A 25,860-nucleotide genomic window follows, 5' to 3' on the forward strand; every position below is an offset into this window, starting at 1 on the left:
GTTGATAAGTCTCATCAAGTGAAGCTTCTTGCATCCAATGAAATCAGGGTCCTGGGTTTTCTGCATTAACATGCTGTTTTCTTCTCACTTCAACACTAATTTTTACTTTCAAACCAAACATCCTGGTGTTTGCAGCATTCACTGTTCTTGCAGCAGCAACCCCCATAGTGAATGTACGTGTCCCACAGTGCCTACAATGTGAACAAAAGGCTACATAACTGAATCGAAACAACATATTACAAATAGAAGAAAGTAAAAGTGTTTTTAATAAGCCATTTTACTTTAATGTACAGATGCTTTCATTGTAGTAATGAGCATCCGATGCCTTTGAGGAACACTGATGCCAGAACAAAGTGGGCTTTTACTGTTTAAAAACATGATATGGTGCAAGTGACAGTCTTAATCTTTTAGTATTAAGTACTGGAGGTATTGCAGTGACTACATTACAGATGATCTTTTGAAAAATGAAGTTATGTCATCTCCAATCAAAATATGTGTTGTTCTGTCAGAAACATGATTAAATAAAGGTACTGAGCCATAATTCTGTCACAGGGCTGATCTTTTGGTGTCTACACTAGATATAACCATTATGCATTATCATCACATGTTACAAGGGTAGAAATCTTAAATTACGCATACTGTACTCACACTGCTGTAATAAAATACTGTTCTGAGGTATTTAGAACTTTTATTTTTCCCAAGCATGTAACTTTACTGACAAGGACACTTCGCAACAATAACTTGTCACAATCATGTCAGCAAATAATTTAGAGGCACAACTGTTGGCCTTATTATTCATGGAAAACATGTTTGATTAATCATCTTGAGGAAGAACTATAATTAACTACATTACATTAATTAAACAAGTCAGAAGTTTATATACACTCTTTGTTTTAAATACAGTTCCTCGTTAAAGCCAGACTTTAGTGGCATGGTTATTTTTCATTTACTTAAGGTGCTCTTCCCTATTTCAACTGTTGCTACCATCTGTGCCCCATAAACGATTCTCCCCTGCAATTCAAATCATGTGAAATTGTTAATAATTAGAATATATCAATATTCAGGGTTTGGATCAGTTGTCCACATTCTAGAATTTGCCAACTTCTGTGACTGATGAACATTTCGACTTCACTACATAATACACTACATAATAACTAATTTGATTATTTATTGCATTAAAATGTGTGTTATGGAATAAATGGTGGGACAATAGGGATCAAGTAGTTGACACATCAGACATTATTACTTCAGTAAAATGCCAGTAACTTCCTAGTCAAACGCAGTTCTTGATGGGTGTTCGGATTTATTGCACTAAGAAAAAATTCATTAATTATAATGCTGAAAATTCTTATGAGTACAACCCAATGCCCCCTTGGGTTAAATAAATGTTTCACTAGTAATGCTAAATTGCACCCTGATGTAGTTCAAGGATCAATTTGTTCATTCAAAGTTCTCACATGGGAGTAAAGTACTTGGCATGTTGGTCAAAAGCATTTACATATTTGGTCCAAAGTCTGACTATTCATTAACATTTGGATGAGATAACTAGTTAGTTCAAACAGAGCTCGCCCGTGTCCACAGTCATTTTCCATCAGAATATATGCACATCCAAAATATTTCAGGCTTTACAAATTCAGTGCAGTCAAATTACACTTAGTGGAAATATGCTTGTGAAAATTATGTCTGTATATATATATATATATATATATATATATATATGTGTGTGTGTGTGTGTGTGTATGTATGTATATATGTATGTATATATATATATACATATACATATGTAAAGCCTGCTTTACATATATATATATATGTGTGTGTGTGTGTGTGCGCATGTGTGTGTGTGTAGGAAGCATAGTACATATATAGTAACTGGCATACTGTGCAATATTTATATGAAGTAGGTGGAATAGAATTTTTTTGTTTTCATTTTTACTTGTAAAGCTTATAAGACCCTGAGGGTACTCAAATATTGTAAAATCGAACAATAATGTTTGCACAGAACATTTTGGCTTTGATGAATTAACTTTATGAATAGTTTCGGTATTTGACTATTAAAAATGAGAGTGGTTAAGACAAAATATTCACTTGTGATAACTGGTGGAGATTGTATACAATGATCACTTTAGAAAGTCGCAATCTGGAGTGTAACAAGTAAAGCCACGCAGATTTTTACATGTTGACTTGAGAGCTTTTTTATCTTTATAAGTTAGTTGCTCGCCTCTAGTTTTGGACTCATTCGTTTATGAGGTAATTGGCATAATGGATGTTGTGAGTCAACTCGTAAGCCAAATATGTGTTTGACTAGTGAACATGTCAAACGTTTTTCATCTCACTAGCTTACAAGGAAACTGTTAAGCACACTCATGGGACTATCACCAGCAACTCTGGAGGCACATGTAGCTTTTTAACCTCTGTGAAGTGGTTCCTTGGTGCTGTCATGAAAAACATTATTCTATTCTTGTTGCACAACAAACAATATTTGAAAGGTGCTCTTAATTGTCTTGAAGGTCAAGGTGACAAACGTGGCAATAAATCAGATATTTCAATGGTTTGCCAAATAAAAATATGCATTATCCTTTCACTGCAGGTGAGAAGTAAGGCGTTTTCAACTGCATCTTCAAAAAAACACTTTGGATGAAAGCTAGAGAGTTTCATTTAACATGGAAAGGCTTTTCTTTTTACCTGGTAACGATGCAAGTTTACTTTTATGTTGGATATGTGGAGAGAAACTGAAAACTACAAAGCTATGATGAAAGAGTTCAACTGCGACTGCACAGGTAATGAGGGTATAACCACTCAAAGAGCCAAACAAAAATTATTAAAAAAAAGAGTGACAAAATGCTTGAACTGCTAAAATATATATATATTTTTTTAAATATAGCAAAACTATACATTGCAGCTCTATACACATGTTCTTTGGTGAAAAGTGCAAATAATGTATCATGTAGCCTTACGTGTTAGACTCCGGCACTTGTGTGCCCTAGTGGTTCTACTCCTGTGCAGAATTGTCTGACTATTGAAGACAGAGCTTACTCGTACATGGACCTTGCGTTTGATATCAAAGATATCTAATAAACGCTCAAACGGCTTTCCATATTATAAAGGCCACAATTGTATCAAAATCTTACAAGTTTTTACACTCAATAGTCACTGCTGAGGCTAATTTGGCACCGAGTATGACCTCAGTGTCAAAATGAGCAAAGAATAACACTAGGAAAAAAAATGCAGTACTGGTGAACCCAAATGTCCAAATAATTGCCACAAAGTCAGAAGTAGTGGACACTGCCGTGAAGGATATGGGGAAATTGCTCCAGCAGTTCTTCACATGAACCTGCGCCTCGGAGCGTCGAGCCTCAGACAGCAAGTGCGTCTGACAGAGTGACTTCTGAACGCCGCCCTGACGGAGGAGGCAACGTCTCCTGGATCGGGAACTTCCGAAGGCGACACTCACTATCTGCCACAGGCTGTATAAATATGGGAACCCCCCCTCTGAGGATCGTACACTTAACCAACTGCGCCGCGCAGGACTCCTGGATGGATCATTTGGATTCAGCGATCCTCTCCGGGTAGATGTGGCACAGTGCAGGAGGTAGTTGTATGTGTGAATGTGTGCTTCTGTGAGCGCGTGAATGTGCGCTCCTAGAATAGAAAACCAAAGGAAGGAAAAAGGAGAAGAAGAAGATTTAGAAGAAGGAGGAGAAGCGAGGCGAGATCGGCTGGTGTCTTTCTAGAGGGAAGCGAAACAAATCGCCGGTAACAGATCGATAAGCAGTTGGCGCTCCCTTTGTGGATTAAATGGATGTTTGACCAGTGGATGTGATGCCCATATATATCATCGACCGAAAATTTCCTGACATATCTGGTAAGTCGCGCGCGCATCCGGAGCGCTCCTTCTTGCCGCGTGGTGCCATCTGTGAGTCTGTGAGTGTGCGTGTGCGCGTGCGGGTTGACATGGGGGCAATGTGCACCAGTTGATCATGCTTGCCAACCCCCCTCAAAAAAAAAAAAAAACTCCCAGCAGCAGCACCAGAGCCCCCTCCTCGGAGTTTGAGACGTGCAACAGGAGATGAGGACCTGGCACGCATTTAGCTGCGAACCGCGGCGCGTGCTGCGGCGGAATATTTTTATCTCTGGGACACTTCGATGAATTTGGTCCTATCAGAAAACACACTGCAACCGGGCATCAGCTCTACGCAGCTCACACTTTGGTCCACCGTGTTAGAACTGTGCAAAGGTACAGTGCCGGCTGTGAGTTGGTGCCATATCCCTTTAAAAGTTATTTTTACCATTGCATTAAGTGCTGTTACAAAAGCCATTAAGGGAGCCATTTAATAGTTGGGCTTCATCTCAGCACCTTTGAGTTTCTCTCTCTCTCTCTCTCTCTCTCTCTCTCTCTCTCTCTCTCTCTCTCTCTCTCTCTCTCTCTCTCTCTCTCTCTCTCTCTCTCTCTCTCTCTCTCTCTCTCTCATGCTGGTTTTAGTGTTCAGTGTGCAGCTATCGACCCTGTGCTGCAAATCATATAGCCCAGAGAAGGTGTTATTTTAAGTGAAAGTAGGCCACATTCCTGCACTTATTCAAACTCATTTGGGTACATGACATGTTCATGGCTCACATAGGTTTAGGTTGTAAAAAAGTGACTTTGTTCAAGTGTTTTCTTGTAAATGTGTGTGTGTGTGTGTGTGCACATGGTTGCAGAGGCATTGGTGTTTTCAGACATCGGGGTGAATGATGGGTTTAATTTTGAGGGGGGTTGTGAGGTCTCACAAGACATGTGGTGCTGTTTATGTTTTAGATATATCATGATAGACAGATGCAGAGTGGGGAGAGAGAGTGGGCTGACTTTCTGTGCCACTCATTGTCTTAAAAAACAGACAGAGCAGCACCCACCATTCACAACACACTGGAAGTCACTTAAAAGATCAGCTTCTTCAACCAAAACCATAACATCAAATACATATTGGGTGTTCCTGCCCCACTGTAAGTACACATCATTTAAAGCTTAGCATGATGCAAAAACCCTGCGCGTGGATTCCTCAAATGAACCAGAAGCAATGCTGATGATGGAACGTGTATTTTCTGACTTTAAACATGCCATAAATCCTTCTAAAGAAGCAGAGCTGAGAGCATTACGGTTAAGTGATGGGACATGAGAGAGACGTATAATAAGCGCTCCAAGACTCATACCGAACATGCCTCGGCACACTGAGAGGGAGTCACTCAAACATGATTTAGGAGCTCAAGATGCTCCGCTCACTTAATACTCATTTCCCCCTTCTCTCAGCTGTCTTTTCTTTCCTATTTTAACACATTCCCACACTGTGCTTAACGTTCTTTTTCCTTTTCAATACTTTTCACTGACATCTGATTTCTTGGCATGCAAAGTGTCAGGGGCAGAGCGAGTAAATGTGATGTACAGCCTCTTCAGTGCACACATGCTTTTATTGGAGCTGTGGGACTGCTGTCACAGTGATCTGTTTGCAAAGTTTCTGCCCCCTCCTGCAGTTTGAGAGGCGGGATCTGATTAATGTATCAACTTGTGTCCTCCTGCTGTCTCATCTCATTTTTTTTCTATACTTTCAATCACTCAGATTCCCTTCATTTTGTCTCCCCCCTTTGGTCTCCATAGCTGAATCTCCTTCAGTGAATCCTATGGCCTGGCCTTAAGAGCGAGTGTGGAGGTGGTTAAATAGCCTTTAGGGAGCCATGGTGAATGTGCGCAGTAATGACTACTTCGGTTGGATAATGCTCATAACCAGGGAAGTTTACATTGAGATATTGTTTTGTCACAACGAGGAGTCTGACACGAATGCAGTGATGATATATTGCTCGGAGTGCGTGTACAGTTTGTGCTGTGTGTATTCTTTCAAACAGTCAAACAAAACTCGTCCTTTTCTCTCGCCGTGCTCCCATCTTAGCATGTAGAGAGTCCCACCCACAGACACCTCATGACACCAGCCTGTAGAAGTGTGCACCAGTATGTGTGTGAGTGCAGCCTTTTGCACGGGTGTGTGTCTGCATGGCGTTGTCAAAGGATTAGGGATTAATTGCTGGCAGAGATACACTTTGCTTGTTACATGAACTTTGTGAAGTTCTCCTTTGGCCCCAGAGAGTTAAACATCAGCGTATGTGAAGAGCAGAGGAAAGGTCTGGTTTGTTTTCTCTTCCTCTGAAGTGTGCATTCCTTGTTAGTTTTTTTTTTTTCTGTTTTGTTTTGTTTGTGTCTGGAGTATATAACCACTGGGGTAAGAGCTTACATTGTTCTCACCTTTTGCTTCAAGAGTTTGTTTTTTTTAAATGTTTTTCCTGTGTTTTTTTTGTTCTCATTTGCCTTCTTGGCTTTACCATGTTCTATTTACTCTCAAGGCTTTCTTTTTTCTGTGTGTTTTGAATATCATGTGGTGAAACAGGTTGCTTGTTCTGACAGAGCAGCAGTAAGGAAGTTGAAGTTTTGCTCAATGATAACAACAATGTTACATATCAGTATTGGATTTTTAGGTGATGAAAACAAGGTGGAAATTTTTTTGTTGCAGATAACTTATTGTCGTTTTGAGTATTTATTATTATTGAGATTACACTTAAATGCCTTCATGTGAATGAATTAGTTAGTACTATTTAGATAAGTGCCAGGGATCATATGTCATCCAATTGCATCACATTAGGCTCGTTCCTTGAGCACATTTCTTTATTTGCAGCATCATTAAAGTTTATCTTAGCTTAAGTACTTATGTATAGATTTTTTAACTCATTTATTAACTGACCACTGATAGAATCTCAGAAAAAAGACCCTCCATTTATTTAGTAGCTCACACTAAGAAAACATTCACTAATCCTTTGAAGGTCACTCGAATAACTCTCACCTTCTTCTTCTTCTTCTTCTTCTTCTTCTTCTTCTTCTTCTTCTTCTTCTTCTTCTTCTTTATCGCAACGTCTCGCATCACTTTGGTTTACTTAAAGACACTTTTGAAACGACAGGAACAGAGCAACTATGGTCCCTTGCCTGATAAAGGGTTAATTTATGATACACTGAAAAAGAAACTGCAAAACAGGACATGTCTGAGGTGTGTTCCTGATCAATGACTGCGAGTTGATCGTCATAACGGTTGCTCATTCATTTCCTCTCATTTTAGTGATCTTTCCAGCTTGGCTTGTCCTCTGACTCTCCTCAGGTGAGTTGATACAGGCGACAGCTGAAGGAGAAGATCCGAGAATGACAGAGACCAACACCCCCAAGTCGGCTAAGAAGCCCCGCTGGACCTCCCTTGAAATCGGCCTCATTACCATTGTCTCTTTGCTCTTCGTCATCATTGTTGCCCTTATCATCCTCTTCGCTACTCAGAAAACCGGTGAGTGCTCTCAGGGGACTTAGGCTCAATAATGACAAGCACAAGCTATCTTAATTCTTGACTAGTCGAAATAAGAAAGGACTTTAAAAGAATCATTGTCTTCGTAAGCCTGACGGAAAAAAAGAAAAAAATCCAACAAACAAAAAACGTGATCAAAACAAGAACATTGTGTGATTATGAAATATATGTTTTTCACAGCTGCTGAGTGTTGAAAATGTTGTTTGATTTTGCTTGATGCCAAAAATGAAAGGGAACATTTCACAGGTTTTAAAGATCGCCTTCACACTGTGTACATGCACCAGTGATTGCTTCATGCTGCGTTTGTGGTTACTCGAGAGTAGTACTTTGCTCAGGTGACAGAAGACACTGTGAGACACTGAGCTGTGTGCGTTTAGAGCAGAGTACAAAAGTTCAGCTACTGACACAGAAAGAAGTAAAAAGCTTGACAAGGGCCTTTTTTTAAACAGTTTTTTTAAATTAGGTTTTCAGACATTTTTATCCCATCTATGTACCAACATTTCTGAGTGTTGAGCACATTTTTCATGTGTCTAAATTGGGTAAAGCATAATATGATGTGAATGTCTTCACTTTACAATGTGTGAGATGTATCATGCGAAAAGAGCAAGTTGAAAAAGAAGGAAATGTCTCATTAATGGCAGGCTTTAATCCTCAGCTATGATAAATCATAGTCATACTTGCTCTTTGTGCTCAGATATCACATTTATCAAGCTGGTATTCAGAGATGACGAAGGACTCATGAATAGCTCTATTAATAGTAAGTCAAGGGCTGATTTGCTATGGTACATGAAATGCTGTCTAGCAAAATTAGATAAACAGTCATATTAAGCAGATTATTTACAGACATAGATTGGAAGGAAGCAACTGTAATGTTCAGCAGGTCATGGAAACAGAAAACTGGGCAGAAAATAGAAAAGAGTTTCCAGGTCGGCAGTGTGTCAGCGTTGCACTGTTGTCATCAGCATTATTTCTGTTTGTAGTCTCAGCTTCATAAATGTGTGAGCTGCATGTCGTTGAAAAAAAGTGTGTCATGAAATGTGTTTTTGTGGCTGTCTGTGTTGATAACATATGTGTCATGTGTGAAGCAGCATAGTTAAGGTGATGTCACAGTGTGCTGGTGGATCAGTACATGTCACATTAGCTTTGCTCAACACTGTAGCCCCAAAGTAACATCTGACGGAGTGAAAGCAACACCTCGCTGTAGTTTAAGGTTGTATATGACAGTGTTACGGAAAAAAAAGGGAAATAAATGAAGAAGAAGAGGGATCAAAGAGAAAGAACGAGCACTTGACATAATGACTGATGGCTGTAAAAGTCCCACTGTGTGAATATTTGTTTTTCATTTTCCTGCAGATGAAATCTGCACCACAGCTGACTGCACGCAGTCAGGTAAGCAGTGTGTGTGTGTGTGTGTGTGTGTGTGTGTGTGTGTGTGTGTGTGTGTGTGTGTGTGTGTGTGTGTGTTTTTGTGCATTCTCTTTAGTGACTCAATCTCAAGGCTTTGATTTTTCTCAAGGGGAAGCAGAATGGGAAAGCAGGAGAGCTCTGGCGAAGCCCAGCGAATTCAGACATGCTCAGAGAATATGGCCCTTAAGTTTCCTCTAAGCCACAAGAGTAATCAGTAAACAAACAGTTGCGATCAGCTAAACCATGTTGGAAAAAGTGATTAGTCTCACATCAACTAAGAAAAGTTGAGAAACTGGCACCATTTAATAGACTTTTCATAAATATTTGTACAGCTAATTGACGATATGGGGTGGGGGGTGGGGGGGGTGGGGGGTGTTAAGCCCACCCTTCCTCACAGAGTTTCAATCACATTGCACCTTTCACCCCCAGCCCTGGCCCCCGAGACTTCCTGAATGTTTATCACATTATAAAATATGTTAACGACTGTTGGGAGTCAACGGCAATAAAAAAGTGTTTTGCTCTCATGTTGGTAACATGCATTGGATCTGAGGTTTATACGTATATAGATTGCAACTTCCATTATAGTTAAACTCACGTTTTTTTCAACTTTTAATTTGTCTCCATTACTCTTAAGTATGTAACCAGTGTGGTCACGTTCTTCAGGGTTCAGAGTTATGATTTCCGCTTTAATTTTATTTTGGCCATGATTCCCTGTGAAACCCCCCCCCCACCCCCACCCCCACCCCCCCGACCCTGACATTTTTGTTTGCTGTCTTGTCCTTGAAGCTCCCTGGAGCCCCGTCCCAGAGGAGTCCCACCTAACTGTGAGAAATCACTCTGAAGGACATTTGTGCGAATCAGCGCATCCAGATTAAGTGCTTTTAGTTTTGACTTGGAGCCGGTCAAAGTATTGCTTCAGTTTTTTGGTTTTTTTTAATCATTAAACTGTGAGTGACTGTGGTAATGAGCTGTGACCTATTTGTGGAAAAACCTTAACCCCATTGTTTTCACTTCCCATGTGAATCCAGTTTGACACTGTCATTCGTGACTTTATTATGTCAAGTCTTGACGACTGCAGCACTCTCTGCGCATGTTGAACAAAGCTTTCATGAATTATTGCCCGCTCCAAATGCAGCAGCCAGTCAGAGGACATATCCAGGAAACAGCTACACTATCCAAGAGATTTCTTTCCCGTTTCCACATCTCTACAGCTGTTTAAATATACATTAATTTATTTTCTCTCTTCAAAAACCTACAGCTCATTCATCTCTTTTCATGAAGAAACAAAGCTGCAGTAGTAAATTAATGATTTATAGGACTGTCTCTAGTTTCCAGCAACAGATTCCTGAAGCCAGTGGGGAGCTGGTTTACTCAGATTTGACGGACAGCCCTGTCATAAGTGCCGCTTCGTGTAACTTAGTTTCGGCACCAAAAAGTTAACGCATTATGAGTACTGGTGCTGCACTTAACTCCATTACTGTCATTATACTGTTTTATTACTGCAATTTTTCATGTTTTTTATTTATTAATTATTTTTTTTACTGTACTGCTCCTGATATTTCAAGTTGAAGAGAAAAAAAGCGTTTCTCTTTCGGGACAGATACCTCCCACTTTTTTATTGTGCCTATGTGATACTGTGTGTTATGTCTCACTAAAAGAACAGCATGACGTCTTTTGGCAATTAGCCAAGGCTGTTCCTTAATCTTGACTGTGCATTTCTCTAAAATTGTTTAACAACCAGCAATGGGAGCATATGATATTTTATCCACTCTCTATATTTTAAAACAAACTATTTCAGCACTTTCAAGGGTTTTGGGAAACTTATTTTTTGTAAATTCTTGTTTTTTTTTAGCTATCGTGCTGATAGTTATCTGAGAAGATAAATTCCTCAGCAGCTCGTTAGTTCTGAGTTGCATAAAAACTTGAAGAAGGGTAAACAACTTGCTCTGTCCAAAAAAACACCTTTAAAGTTCACTAATTATTGTGGCGTTAATTTGTGAAATCTACAGGGGGAAGAAAAAAAAAAATCCTTAAACCGATTTGTTTTTTCTTTATGGAGGATTAAGACTGAGACTCGACTTTTTAGCAAATTCAGAGTGACAACATGGTTGCCCCTGGCCAAGAAATAGTCCCACACATAACCTCCTGAGATATCATTTGTCAGTTTTCATACTGATTGTACAAACCAGATAAAGCTCCAGCATAAACAGTGAGCATGATGAGCTTCAGTAGGTGGAAGGCGAATTCTCTTACCCTTAGACAGAATGTGCGAGCTGCTTTTCCCACTTCCAGTGTTCATGCCAAGATAAGCTCATTTCTCGTATCTGCATCCCTGTATTGAACAGGCATATATGTGACTGATTCAGATTTCCCCATTTGACACAGAGTGTGGAAGCCAGTACATTTCCCAGCGTTGTAGTAAAGATTGTGGTAAATGTAAACATCACTTGAGTTTGGAAACAAGCCACATGACAGAATCGAGCCAATGAGAGGAAACCTACGTGCATAATAATATACTTCAAAGGCATTTCTGTAATTTGTTATGGATGACCTCGCATTCAGCTTGCATGCCATGAAATGTACTTACTTTAGTAAACAGGTGTTTATTCCAGTCCTCTGAGTATGTTTCCTGTCTCTCTGCATAGCTTCTCGTCTCATTGAGAACATGGATGCGGGCGTGGACCCCTGTGACAACTTCTATCAGTATGCCTGTGGAGGCTGGCTTAAAAAGAACATCATCCCAGAGACCAGCTCCAGATACAGCACCTTTGACATCCTACGGGATGAGCTGGAGGTCATCCTCAAAGGTCAGACGCCTACACACACCCACACAAAGCACCACAGTTCTGAATGCACAAAGCAGTCAGAAGTACCTGCAGAGGTGTTTTCATTCAGCATAATAATGCTTATGATTTAGGGTTGGAAAGAGGCTTAGATTGTAAGTCTCTTCCAGCCCACTCACTTTGTAAAATGCCTGAGAACAGCTTGATTTAGTTGCCTTAAGTATATGATATAAAGAGAACTGTCCTTCGGGGATTCCAGCTCTATAGACATCAGGTATGCCATGGGAGTTTGAATACTGTCCTTCCATCTGAGCTGGGAGTTTATCTACTGTGTTGGCATTGTTAGTGTGTGTGTGTTGGTGTGAACATGGAATTCAGTGTTTTTTACAGTAATAGTGTTCAACACATTACAGTGAGAAGAATATCTCTGTCTGTCTCAGGTGTTTTGCCAACTTTTAGCAGCAGCCATTAGAGTCTTGTTAGTGTCTCTGTGGCATTGTAGATACACAGCGGGTCAAGTTACACTGCAAATGTGTGGGTGCTTGCAGACTTCTGTGTGAAATTGTGTGTGTGTGTGTGTGTGTGTGTGTGTGTGTGTGTGTGTGTGTGTGTGTGTGTGTGTGTGTGTGTGTGTGTGTGTGTGTGTCCATTCTTCAACTCAAGTCTTGACAGTGAGTCGGCCAGTCAAGCCCTGACCAACAGGTGTTAAAAAACGTTTCACGGACGACTGCAATTTCTCATCTACCATAAATTTTGAATTTATATGTCTCTGCCTTTCATCATAATAAAGACTGGGTGCAGCGACAGCTGGAGAGTGACTAAACGGGTACAAGAGTGACTTGAAATCAGTGTATAAAGTGCTGTTTGTCATCTGTAATATTTTACATTAATTAATGTGCGTTTTATTTTTAACAGGAATTGGGTAAAAAATAAGTCTAATCTGACATTCATAGACAAGGGTTGTGAATGAAGAAAGCTGAGTTAGGAGCCAGATTTATAAATCACTGTGTCTTTCTCTCTTTTCTATGGAAAAAAACAAGCCATATATTTGTGTCTCATTATGAGCAACAATAATGTGTAAACATTCTTCGTTCTTCCAATTAACCACTGGCCTGTCCTGGTCTTTTGTTGATTGCTATACCAGTTTCAACCATAAGATGGTGTAATGAGTCAAACATCCATTGAGTCTGTCCTCAGTCCTGAAAAACAAAGAGGAGGGAGTTTGTGTCAATATTTGAAGATTGAACAATAATCAACACAATGGGTCAAGCTCGGAATAACTTCTACGTTTAACTAAATGAAGAAGCTCATAGATTCGGACTGGAGCCAGACGAGATGTTATTGCGACTCACTGCTGCCACCTAGTGGCATTATGCATTAAAGAGTCATCCATTTATGTGAGAATTATGCATTGAAAACAAAAAAGTAACGGAAGTTATTTTTGCTGAATATTTTGTTTTGTTGTTTTAATACTGATTGGACATAAATCAAGCACAATTAGAAAACGTGTTGATTTTTCTGTTAAAAGTTGCCATATTTGTCATTAAATTGCATTTGTGGGATGAGCAGTTGAGCTGAGTATTTGGGTTTCACCCATGAAAAATATCCAATACCAATGGAAAAAGGTTTACAATTAAAAATGGAAATCGACAGACTTTCCGGTGGTAAAAGATCTGTTGCTAAGAAACACTGTGAGAACAAATAAATAAACTACCAAATACTTTTGTGTGTAGTTTACATTAAAGCAATCAAACAGAATTAAGTGGAGGTTTTTAGAGGACAAAATGACAAACTAATTTATTGGAGTGTAAATTAATGTAAAGCCATGAGTGTAGCAGGTATGGCGATTGCAGGCCTCTTTACATAAGCGTGTAGTATTGTTACAGTGGATCATAATACTACTTTTTATTCTGAATTTCCCGAAGAGGTCCACCATCCACCAAAAATGTTTCTGCATGTACTGTACATGTGATTTGTTCTGTATGCAAGCAAAGTAGCGTTAGTCCTTTTGCCAGCATATCGACTGGATTATGTTTTCTGATCGTCTGAATGGAGAAATGTAAAATTAAGCGCAATGACTGAATGCTTTTGTCAAGTTTTCTCAAGATGTCCTCAACCTTCACTATCTGGCAGTTATTCAGTTACTGTGTATTTTGGATGCTACTGAGAAGTTCTTGTTATAAATGTGTGACATGCTGTCTGTGATTGTACGGTGTTTATGCAGGGAGCAGTTTAATGACTGGAATAGAGACACAAAGTTTTAAATCTCTATTTTCTGTTATTTTTCTTTTAAAATCATTTACATCATGCTATTGGTCTGGGAGTTCTGATTATGTATGAGCGATGCATGCCCAATACTCTGAGATCAATAGGAGTTAAAGGGTTGATTTCTGTGAAATGGAGATAGATTTTTTATCCACCCCCACGAAAATAATTCAAATGTTAACCAGAGAGGGATACAGCTCGCCCTGCAAATCCTGCACATACCCAAACACTTAAGTACGCCCACAGTTCAAATAGGCAGTTGTTTGAGTTCTACATGTCAAAAAAAAATTGGATATTTGAGGATTGATCCCCAATTTAAGGTAATGTACGTGTCATGCTTGTATTGTTACTCATTATATTTGTAAATGAGCACAAAGTCACATTGGCTGTAAAAACAGCCTCATAGTGTAGTTACATCATTCAACTGGAGGTCAAAGTGTTTAAAATTTGTCACACAATCCTCACTCTCTATGCTTTCCTTTTACTTCTGGATTAAGAGATCAATGTAACATTCATCAGACTTTAATAATTGCTTTTAGCGTAGCCTTCATTTCTTTCTGAAAGGGTGCTTGTGGTTGTTAAAGTGCATTATTGCTATTTGGTGCAGTTGTAATCATAAATGAGCATTACTGAAATTCTGATCCTCGCTCCCTCAGAGTGATTTGCTTCAGCTCGTGTTTCTTAGATGTGGCGCCTCGATTTCAAATTAAACTTTTATCAAGCTGCTTAGAGATTTACAGTAATGCAAACCAGATCATAGTGGCTGTTTTTTTTTCTTCTGTGTTGAACATTGCTTCAGCACTACATGCAGCATCTCTGCTTTGCTCTGTTCTCATCGCCTCTCCATGCCAGTCTGAACACCCATAAAAATCACACACGGGGGGGAAAAAGGAAAACAAACATTACCCAAGAAGGGCTCATTTAAGACATTTTGATACTGTATGTGCACTTGCACACATAGCGTGTCCCTGTGTGGGTAGTTGGTGTCATTTTACACTTTTTTTTGCGTATATTTACTTCAATCAACTTAATTTGAGAGGTCTAATTTGAGGGGTAATTTGCAGATTTACTTAAAAACAGGGTGGCAGGGGCGGTCAGAAAAAGTTCTGCAACCAAAGCAGAAGCACTGAGCAAAGTGCAAAGGTTGATGTTGTAGAATCATTGACTTAATTGCTCTAAATGTCTTGTTTACCACAGAAATAAACTGAGCCAACAAAAAAACTGGTCCTAATCATTCAACAGCTTAAATCCCCTCCTACCGTCAGTGTTGTGCTCATTCTTTCTGTCTAGCTTACCAGAGTTGGAATGTGTCAGACTGCACTGTACACACTCATGTGCAAGTTTACTTCGTGGGTGCCACGCTGTGTGACTTACTTCATGTTTTTGAGACAAATAAAATTAGAACATCATGTGTTTAAGATTGCATTCGATAACCCGGAGCAGAGCATGCATGCGGCTCCCTTGAAGATTGCCACATTCAACAGCCCTCAAGTTAAAATTTCACTTTATGACTGACCGATGTGTGTCAAGGTTTAGACACCAGCAGTGTGAGCCCCCTGCAAAGTTGTGACCTCTCGTCTGGACGTGACATTAAACATCCGACCTGTGATACCAGGGCCGGCTGCTGCTGGCTGCTCGGATAACACCGCCCACTGATGGACAGATCCTCTTCCTGTCAACAGCTGCAGGAGCCTGGAAACACCTGGACACTGCAATGCTACAGGCTGCTAGACAGCAATAAAAAAGACTGCAAGTGTGTGTGTGTGTGCGTGTGTGTGTGTGCGTGTGTGCGTGCATGCGTGCGTGCGTGCGTATAAATCAGCGGTCGCTCATAAATGCCTCAAATTGTTCTCTGTGGCTGTAAACGGCCATAAATGATTTATAATGTGTGACTGCGTCCTGATTGGGACCACAGCGTTGTGTGTCCACACGCATGCACTTGCAAATTGTGTGTGTGTGTGTGTGTGTGTGTGTGTGTGTGTGTGTGTGTGTGTGTGTGTGTGTGTGTGTGTGTGTGTGTGTGTGTGTGCAATTGTGCGAGTTTTGTTTTTCCTCCAGCTCCAACTCAGGTGTGGCACACTGTGCCATGATTTGTTCAATTGACCGGGAACATTTTAATTACCAGTTAGGTTGTGTCAGGAAGTTGAAACAAAGATGCACAACAGGCAGAAAATGCTGCAATAAAATGATTTACTTTGAAAATGTAGACTGAAGTCAAATAAAAGACAAAAGGAGGAAGGTTGTGGAAGTCTGTGATCAGTGCTCCTCTATCAGTTCTGAAAAGCGGTAGTTTCTTTTTTGGATTCTGTCCCATCTCCTATACTCCCATACCCTCACTTTAACCGGTCCAAACAGAAAACATCCACTTCTAATTGTGGTTTTATTTGAGTTTTTTTTTTTTTTTTTTATCACAATAGGGGATTTACCTCCCACTGTTGCCTTGCTCCTGTGAGAATATTATAATTCTTTCTCTATATTTAATTAAAATTAAAGTAACTACGTTGCAATTCCACCCATCTGTAGTCTCATTCTTCTTTTCTTAATCCAATTCCAGATTATAGCTTGCCAGTCAGTTACAGAGCAAACAACAAAAGACCAAAAACAACATATACACATTCACACCTCAAGGTAAATACCTATTAATGGTGATTGCATGATTTTTGGGGATGGGAGGAAACTGGTGTACCCCTAAAAAAACACCTATTCACACCCACAAAGAACATGGAAACTCGGTATTTGAACCCATGACGTTCTTGCTGTGAGGCAAGAAGGTCCCACAGAAAAGCCACATTTGAACCAGGGACTATGTTGCAAAGGTCCCCAAATCAATATAATTTAGTTATAATTAAACCATTGAATTGATGGAAAAGGATGGAGTGCATATGAGCTAGGCCTGGACATCCAGTGTGCAAGAGTTTTATAGCAAGAGGAAACTTGAGGAAACTTATCATACACATAAGAGTCCAGCCGGGGGCATGCAGCATGAGCAGCTTATGTTTCCTGATAAGTCCATGAGGTAGTTATGACATCAAGAGTGTTCAGATATGACATAAATTCCCATGCTGCTGCAAACAGTCTGTGACATGCATCACTGTAAAGCCTGAATGTCTGTGTTTACTTGTGATAACAAAAAAAAAAAAGAGAGAACACGTGTCAAACAATAAAAAACACAATAGGATTTCGGAGGGTTTTTTTTCCCATGACCTCTTCATGTCATATCAAATTTCTAGCCTGAGCTATTGCAAAAGAGCTCAATGTTCCACAAATACTGTATATCAAACAAAGATAACCAAGCTTGAGATTTGAAGCCAAGTGAGATAACATGAATATTAATGCAATCATTTTTCGCCAACACAAACATATCAGATAAAAAATTATTTTGCTAGCTAAGATGCTTGTGAAAAGCAGGGAAGAGTTTAGACCTCCGCTTGAGGTAATGATCTCCCCTGTTCGCTGATCCAGAGCCAACTCTGCAGTTGGTACACGACAGGACGGTTGCTTACCGGGATACTCGCCACGAGGCATTCTGACTTCGAAGAATTGACAGAATAGGCACATGTTGTAAACGACTAAAGTCGAACTTGATGTTGTGGAAAAATCAGGGGCTCACAGAAATCATTTGATATTTGCTGGGAGCATATTTACTACCTGCATATTAGGAGATAGTGTTGAGCTGGATAACGGTTTCCGGCAGTCACTGTAATGAGTTTAGTTTGCCCAGCTGCAAAGTGGGATGAGTCAGGGGTGCGGATCAGAGCTCGAGCAATTTCAAACTCTGTCACAGCACGGAGGACAAAGCTGCTCGTCATATCAAATTAGAAACATATTTCTAGTGCGTTTGCGCCTTTTTAAAAAAAAAACATCTATTCACCCACGAGTATTCAATTTCTGCTCAAGATTTTGAAAGTGCTCAAGTTGTCACTTACTTGTTTCTCCACTCTATATTAATGACCACAAGATCGAATGAGAGTTTTACCTCAGGGACTGTGAACTCTTGACACAGTTACTTACCCAAAAAATAAGTATTTCCCAATATGCACTATGACCTAAAAATATGCCTTGCAAAACTAGAGTGTGACCACAAATCAAGGTCTGGAGGCACATAAACAATTTCAAAACCTCCACATAATGCTCCAAGGCCATTTAAGGTTTTATTCATGCTTTTCTTTTTTCTATTTGCCTGCACAGGAATGGTAAGATGATTTATATTTGTTGTCTTAAATGTAGTATGATTGGTGGAAGGAACAAAACTTGTTTTTTGCTCATGAGGGTTCAGATGGGGGCTGGAAGTAGTTTGTTCTTGCTTATCCCATCCGTGATGGCAACAGTCCCACATATCAGGGCTGATATCTTCAATTGTGACTTAAAATCGGTGGTTTTATGTTGTACTACTAGAAATGTTTGCAGCCTTCCTCAGATAATCTTCTGACAGTGTGTCGGCTTTCAGCTCCTCACAAACAATAGAATAACAGAAAAAGTGATCAACGCCAAACCGAAATCTTAGTTTGCAGATTTTCAAGGAGGCAAAACGATGGATCATAATTTATATTCCTATGTTCTACCATACCAAGCTTTTTTCTTGAACATCAATGTGAAAACTACTGCTTGATTTTTTTTGTTGGCTTGATTTATTTTATTTCTTGACGAAAATGACAGAGATGATGTACAGGATAAAGTTGTTCTTCTTACGTCGTAGCAGTCATCACCTCTAATTCAATGGAGAGCAACATCGTGGAGTCTCTTTTATGAAATGTCATTTGCACAGTCAATGAGAGACTTTTCAAATGGCACAATCTGTGGGGAATTTTTCACTTTCAGTGTAACACAAAAAATCTAACATCATCGAGTTTTGTTTTTATTATTTTGTTTTTAACGACACAATCTGTAAAAATCTTACAAGTCTGACATCAACAAGGTACCGTTTGACTGAGAGGTGGTTGTCCTTTTATGCTAATCATCAAAATACAGTACAACCGGAGATACCCCCAAGAGATTTAAAGAATTTGGCAGGAGTGGGGGTACGTTGACGCGACTGGGGTATATACTTCTGTCACCCATCCGCTCTCCAGAAAATCACATTCTGCATGTTTCCCTGTGATGAGTTTAGCATCGCTGCAAAAATTATTCCTCTCTTGTGTCAACTCCTTTCAGCTGTGAGTTCATTCCCAGCTTCCCAGCTTCTGCTCATAATATGTCATACATTTATCCCTCGTTTTCATACATTGGAAGCAAAACCCGCAACATTAGAAACACTACAAAGTGAAATAAATGCCATGAGAAATGAGAGGCAGTCGAGGATGAAATGGCAAGGCAGAGAGCAGAAACCTAAAATTCTGATTCTGTATCATGCCGTGTGGTTTAGTTCAAATTGACGTGATGTCTCCAACAAACATCAGGTGGCACAAAATCCATTTTCAAATACTTTCCAGATACACACAAATACACACACAGAGTGAGAACGAGGGAGGAAGGGAGTGTGTGTCGGAGAGACAGGGAGTGAAAGGGTAAGCCTTTGCTGTGGTTAAACATTAGCGCCAGGCAGTCAGTAATCCAATCACACACACATGATCTGTGCCCTTTTGCAGGAAGCGCCCTGTGAAGGGTCTCTATCTCAGGACTTCATTACAATTAAATGAGCACATAAATAGTGCACACATGGTAATGAGAAAATGGGGGGATTAGAAAAGTGAAGGGCAGAAAGTGGCTGAAGCGAAAAGCGGTCATGTGGAAGAGAAGTGAGTAAAAATGTGGGGAAAGAAATCACTTAAAAGCAAAAAAGAAATGAATAGAATTGTTACAAAAGATGATGATTCAGTACTGAATTGAATGGTCCAGACCATTTTTTTTTTTTGGTTCCCCAGGCTCTGTGTTTCAACATATTCAATTTAAAACAAGGATCCTACTTTATGGTTCCAAGTCGGAGCTTTATTTTGAGTAGGGTTATGATAATATTGAAAGAGCTGTGTGGGAGAAAGAGCTTTTTAAACCCGCACTGCTCAGATTTCATGGGTTAAAAACACGAGGCTTGATGTTTGTTGGGCGGCTTTGTGTCATTTCAGCACAAAAAAGCTCCCCTGCAGTTCAGAGTTGAATGAGATAATTGAGTTTGAGGTAAAGTTGTGTATCAGTGGTTGAAGTAAAATATGTGACCATTCAAGAAATACAAATAGGGTTTTAAGAAATGTACAAGCTACGGATTATTTAGGAGATACCAAAGGTTCCTGCTTTGCTGAAATCAAGCGACGGGTGTAATTTTTTCAAAAGAGCAAACCTGTAAGCAATAGGCAAGAGAAATGAGTTCAAAAACTGAATATACACCCTGGGGAAGCCAGAAAAACAAAGACTGGTTTGAGGCTGTGAAAACATACAGAGTGATAAACAGTATGGGATCAAAGGTCTATGAACTGATGCAAAAAAAATAAAATAAAAAAAGATACAGAAAATCTGTGTATTTTGGTGCCGCTATGACAACTGCAACTTGGCAGATGAATGCTATTGGTTCGGTTGCGTTCAGGGGCGTGGCTTAGCCAAAAATCTTTTTTTTTGCATCACTGATATCTCTGTGTTGTATTAAGTCCATTAATCTGACAAAGACAGAGTCATTCCAAGTGAATTAGGCCCCATTTACATGACAACAATCATCTGAAAACACAGTTACCGGTACTTTTGCCTCTTCGTTTCAGAAAACTCGTGTTCACACAGCAACATTTTGAAAATGACCACCATCCACTTGGAAATGTCAAAACCACTGAAAACATTGTAGTTTGTAAGTCACAACACTAGTGGGTGCTGTTTTAGAACCACCCATGTATGCAACAGTAAAACGTAAGCATGCCATCTCTTTTAAACAGTCTTTCTTCATAGTGACATTAAGGTTTTTGTATTCTTACAGTCACCAACCTCCATCCAGTTTTGTCCCACGGGTCACACGTTTGATGCCCCTGGTCTATATGATTCAGTGCTTAGTCATCAAATTTTAATGCAATTCCTTTCATTTACTGACAGTCTGCATGATTTATTACACTCATTCTTCCTCTTGCTCAACAACTGGGTGACATTTCATTATTTGAGCGGTGAGGTGGAATATCCGTGACTCCAAGTCCATTATCTGATCTGACTCAAACTGAGCTGAGTTTCTCACAACTAAAGGCAGAGAGATCCCGCAACAAGCAAATGTTGACCCTTGAGCCTGGAATATTTTATATTTCCCAGACACTGTGTTTTCCCTCCATGTCTGTTTTTTTTTTCCAGCCTTCTCAAGTTAAGCTGAGACTTCAGCTCTTTCATGTATAAATGTCCCAAGCTGTTTCTCCTAAACAGTCACCATCATTATATTTTCCTCTTTTAACAATCATATCACAATGCGACCAGGCAGAGCAATTACGTAGAAGGACTTAAAGAAAACCAATACATCATGAAATAATATCATATTTCTATGCAGGATGCAGTTTGAAAACATTCACAGTGACCTCAGGATCTTCTCTTGTTTGTTGTGTGCATATAATATTCCTTGAAAAATAAACAGAACTTCAAAAGTGCAGTTGAAGCGGTTGTATTTACATGTGACCTCTCCTTAGGTATACAGTATCTGTCTCTCTTTAAGAAAAACCACGTGAAGATGTCAATGTTTCCTTTCAGACCTGCTGTTTGTGGGAAATATACTGTCACTTATCCCTTTAGGGATGCACCACGTGTTGTTATGGGCTTCAGGCGGGTTTATAATGATCACCACATCATGTCTGTTTATCCTTTTTATTCCCACAGCAAACAAGAGATATGTGGTGCTTTTGTTCAGCGTGGGATGGTGCTAGTAATACTCCCTGTCTCGAGAGTGGCTGTTTTGTGTAAATTGGGTTCTTTCTGTATTAGGAGGACACACTTATGGCTAGTGTACCATGACCAGATGTGGTCCTTTTAGGAACAATACACAATGTCTGCATTAGTCTTTTTGAGACGTGCAGGGACATCTCACTTACTCTTACTTGGGGCAGTCAACCTCACCTTCTTTTCCCTCAGAGCACCCCCTCGATTTGCTAAAACATTACACTCATGTAAAAAAAAACCTGCAAAAGCAGGACCTTTCAAAATAAGCATTGTGCAGTTTGTCAGGTCTGTTCGGTTATGGCTTCCTAGATAAGTCTAATTTTAACAACATCTGGCATCCTCCTGAGGAGGCCCCCTACCACTGAGGTCGATCCCTACATGTTGTCTATTCATCCAAAGGTTCATCTATTTGGGCCGTGCATTTCTTTTTTGGGTTCCTACAAACTTTTCTCTTTGAGATATTTTAATGAGTGAAAAGTTTCTATGCTTCGGGTGATACAACACTGACAGGTCATTGGGAGTCCACCGGCAGCAGCAATTTGAAATATGTTCCTTTTCTTGTTCAACAATTGCATTTATAATGCTGCCCTTTTAAAACAATTCATTTGTCTGACAGTAACAAAACATTCATCTGACCAAATTTGTTTGTTTACCAAATCACTGAGGAAGCTTTTCATGGTTCAATAAATTCACATTTTTCACTGCACATCAATGATCATCATACCTTCCTCAAAACGGAGTTGCCCAATCTCTTTTGTATTCATAGCAGTCGTCTCTCCCGCCTTGTTGAACGAAAACTGTGCCTTTTTTAATAGTGTAATCTCACACTTATGAGAAGCTTTCTTTTTTTAATTAGGAACCTGACTAATTACAGAATATGATTTTTTTGGGTGAATTTAACTGATGAAAGACATTCAAGAATATGTAATTTGGCACAAATTCAATATCCATCTTTGATACCGATTAATCCAATTTAGAGTCACAGGACAAGGGAGTCCAGCTGACAATGGACAAAGGTTGGATCAGTCCATCACAGGGCAAACACAGACTGATAGTCACAGACAGTCTCACACACACATATTTACTGCTATAGGGCCATTAAGAGTCACCTATTAACCCAAGAAGAATGTTTTTTGGACTCTGGGAGGAAACTTAAAGAAAATGCAGACTTCCCACAGAGCACTGACCCTTTGGTCCAATCAAGACTCGAACTGAGAGTGTGAGAGTTTAGTTACTTACATTTGAACTCATTATTCACTTAATTTGTCACATATTAATTTGGAGTACAGTGTATTTAGTTTTGTTTAAAATTTACTTGTTATTTATTTAAAACTAGATATGTGAAAGCACAATAGGAAACTGTTCAAGCTTTGTTTCAAGGCAATTTAGTTTTCAAAAATGCATTGTTCGGGCTTAGAATTAAAGATGTTGCAACATGGGGAAAAAAAATCTAATCTGATATTAAAAAATGTAAATGAAAAGTGTCAATTTTTTAATGTGGAAATTAACTCATTACATTAATGTAAACAAGTGGTATGATAATGTGAATGATATATAATTGTATCTCCATTTTTACCTGTAAATCACTTGAATATTTTTAGTGTCCAGTTTAGTGTATTTTGTTTCACACTAAATACCAGAAAATACAAAGATGGAAGTGTAAGTCTACTTTATTAATGAATAGTACAACAAATTATGTTGCTCTCAGATCATTGATTGATAAATAAGCAATAAATAGACACAATAGTAGAATATTACAGCCCGCATGATCTGTAAAATAAGCTAGACCAAACCAATTTAATTCAAAAGGAACAAAACAGATGGAAGTCTAATTTGTGTGAATGACAAGTGGTTGTTCAGTTACTTTCCATGTAGATATTTATTTAAAGGTACTCTGTAGCAGGCAGCGGAGGGGATTTGTTAAATTATGCACTTAGAAATGTGTTTTTAAGAGTGGATGTCACGGTGCAAAATAAAATAAGTAGATGATTTAAATAAAAGATGAACCTTGTCTTGAATATGGAAATGAATATCTTCATTTTCTGAATGCCTTTAGTGTGATTGAGCTTAAAGTCAGCCACAAAATTGAAGAGAAAGAAGATGCAAAATCTAATTTCCTTTTTCTTTATCATTTGATCCAAACCCACAGTGACATGAGTGATGCCTTGTTAGACTCGGGGGAGAATTTCCTGTCAGCTCACTGTGCAATTTAAGCTCCTTCCTCTTTCCTGTATTGATCCTGCAGTTTCAATGAGATGTGCAATGAGCTAGTATAGCTACTGTAAATGTGTTGATGCGACATTTATCAGATTACTTTTATGAGTGACAGGTAATACTGCACACTTGTTGAAATATGCAATGGCTTGTAAAAGTTGAGATGTTGCCCTACTTACACAACAAGCTTTTGCTGGGCGTCCACCCCCCCAAGCTATTTCAAAAGACTGTCATTTCTGGGAAATTGAATGTGTTTGTGCTGCTTTGTGAAGAGTCGGTGCGCATCCATACTGTGAGAATTCAGTGCGTCCCAAATGAAAGAACAGCATTGTTGTTTGAAAACAACCGTCTTGTATTGTGCATTGAGAGGCGTTTACGGACAACAATCATTACACTTTTGCACTCACAAATGATTTGACACATTTAGTCACAACTAAATGACACCCAACTAATGTTGTACATTCTTCTTCTTCTTCTTCTTCTTCTTCTTCTTCTTCTTCTTCTTCTTCTTCTTCTTCTTCTTCTTCTTCTTTTTCTTATTATTATTATTATTATTATTATTATTATTATTATTATTATTATTATTATTAATGTTGTTGTTGTTGTTGTTGTTGTTATTTTAACTAAACCATAAAAAGCTTTCAGCATTTTGCTGCAAAATAAAAAATGTCTTAAAACCATTTGCCTCAATTTGCATTTTGCAGCTATTAAAGTGGACTTTTAAAGGCTAACGTGATTCTCTGAATATAATAATCGAAATGTTGCGCCGGTTCATACGCACCAAGATGTGACAGGGTTCATTTTCGTGGATTACTCCCATAATGCTTTGCACTGTGACGTTTGCTGCTTGTGACATGGGCACAGAATTCCACAATCTCACAAACTTAATTCGGAAGCCCGTAATCATCAAAAACGCTTGTGGTGTTCCTTTTTTTTTAACATTTTGTTTGAAACCGCAGCATTAAAGATACATCCCCTTGATTGAAAATGTAATCAGGCAGTGCTGATTGTCATTCGCTTATTTGCGCGATGTGGCATGACGTCAGGTGAACTGACGTCACAGACATACACGCAAAGCTCCTACCACAAGAAGTAACCCGGTGTGCACATGGACTATGATCGGATCAAAAACCGGATTACCCCATATCCAAACGATCTGATCATGTTTTCAGCCATGTTTTCAGATGGTGCAAATGAAATCAGATTGAAGTGTTTAAATTGTGCATAACTTGGGTCGGCATTTAATCAAATTACTTTTGGTTGATGTAACCTGTTGTCTCATGTCCACTCTAAATTCACCAGAATACTGCAAATAAATTAGAGTCAACAGTTACTGTTTGTGGAGGAATTCCACTCAATAACCTTAAAATGACCATTCTGCTAGTATTTTGGTGCTCTGGCAATTTTTAATTTTTTTTATGTGATCTTCTGACCTGCACTGCTATAAATCTTTATATAACACAATGTCTCTACTTTGTTCAATGTGAAGAGAGGATGAATGTGTTAAATCTACCCAAACAGTTTAACTTAACAACATCGATTATGTTAAACTAAAAGCCGGAGAATTTTTCTTTTTCGAAAAAGTTCTCGAAAAACAGGAAAACATCAGTGAAACTGCATAAATCTCTTGTAGTATGAGGGATAAAGCAACATTCCCGGTTCAACTGATGACCAAGGCACATATATAAATGGATCAGGCTATTAGTTCAGGAAGGTGTTGCTATGTATTGTGTTAATGTGCAGATTTTACTGAGTGAAACCAGTTGTTTGTATTTGGGAACAGAACATGTTTCTAGTTACACTATGTGAGACCAAAGTCCTGGTTGTATTGAGCAGACAAATCTTCTCATCTGAAGCTTGGCGAGAGCAAAAACTCCCAAGAGTGCATCGCTTGTGACGATGAACTGAGAAAAAAATTCCCAGATTATCTCCAGCGAGAAATGTGATTTCAGTAATATGAACTTGTGTTGCTTTTACATTTTCTTGTTACAGCTGAGTGAGCA

The 25,860-nt window shown here is 39.1% G+C and overlaps 1 protein-coding gene across 1 annotated transcript in view; it reads left to right on the forward strand.

Moving 5' to 3' along the window:
• The first annotated feature begins 3,592 nt into the window (after positions 1-3,592).
• LOC308141720 (neprilysin-like) overlaps positions 3,593-25,860 on the forward strand; it is a 44,138-nt gene continuing 21,870 nt past the window's right edge. Inside the window, exons 1-4 of the mRNA XM_080511931.1 lie at positions 3,593-3,865; positions 7,170-7,346; positions 8,718-8,753; positions 11,417-11,578. Coding sequence (XP_080368057.1) covers positions 3,823-3,865; positions 7,170-7,346; positions 8,718-8,753; positions 11,417-11,578 — 418 coding nt within the window. The 5' untranslated portion in view covers positions 3,593-3,822. The remainder of the gene's footprint in view (positions 3,866-7,169; positions 7,347-8,717; positions 8,754-11,416; positions 11,579-25,860) is intronic.

This window comes from Blennius ocellaris (genome assembly GCF_963422515.1).
Source record: "Blennius ocellaris genome assembly, chromosome: 2".
Lineage (NCBI taxonomy): Eukaryota > Metazoa > Chordata > Actinopteri > Blenniiformes > Blenniidae > Blennius > Blennius ocellaris.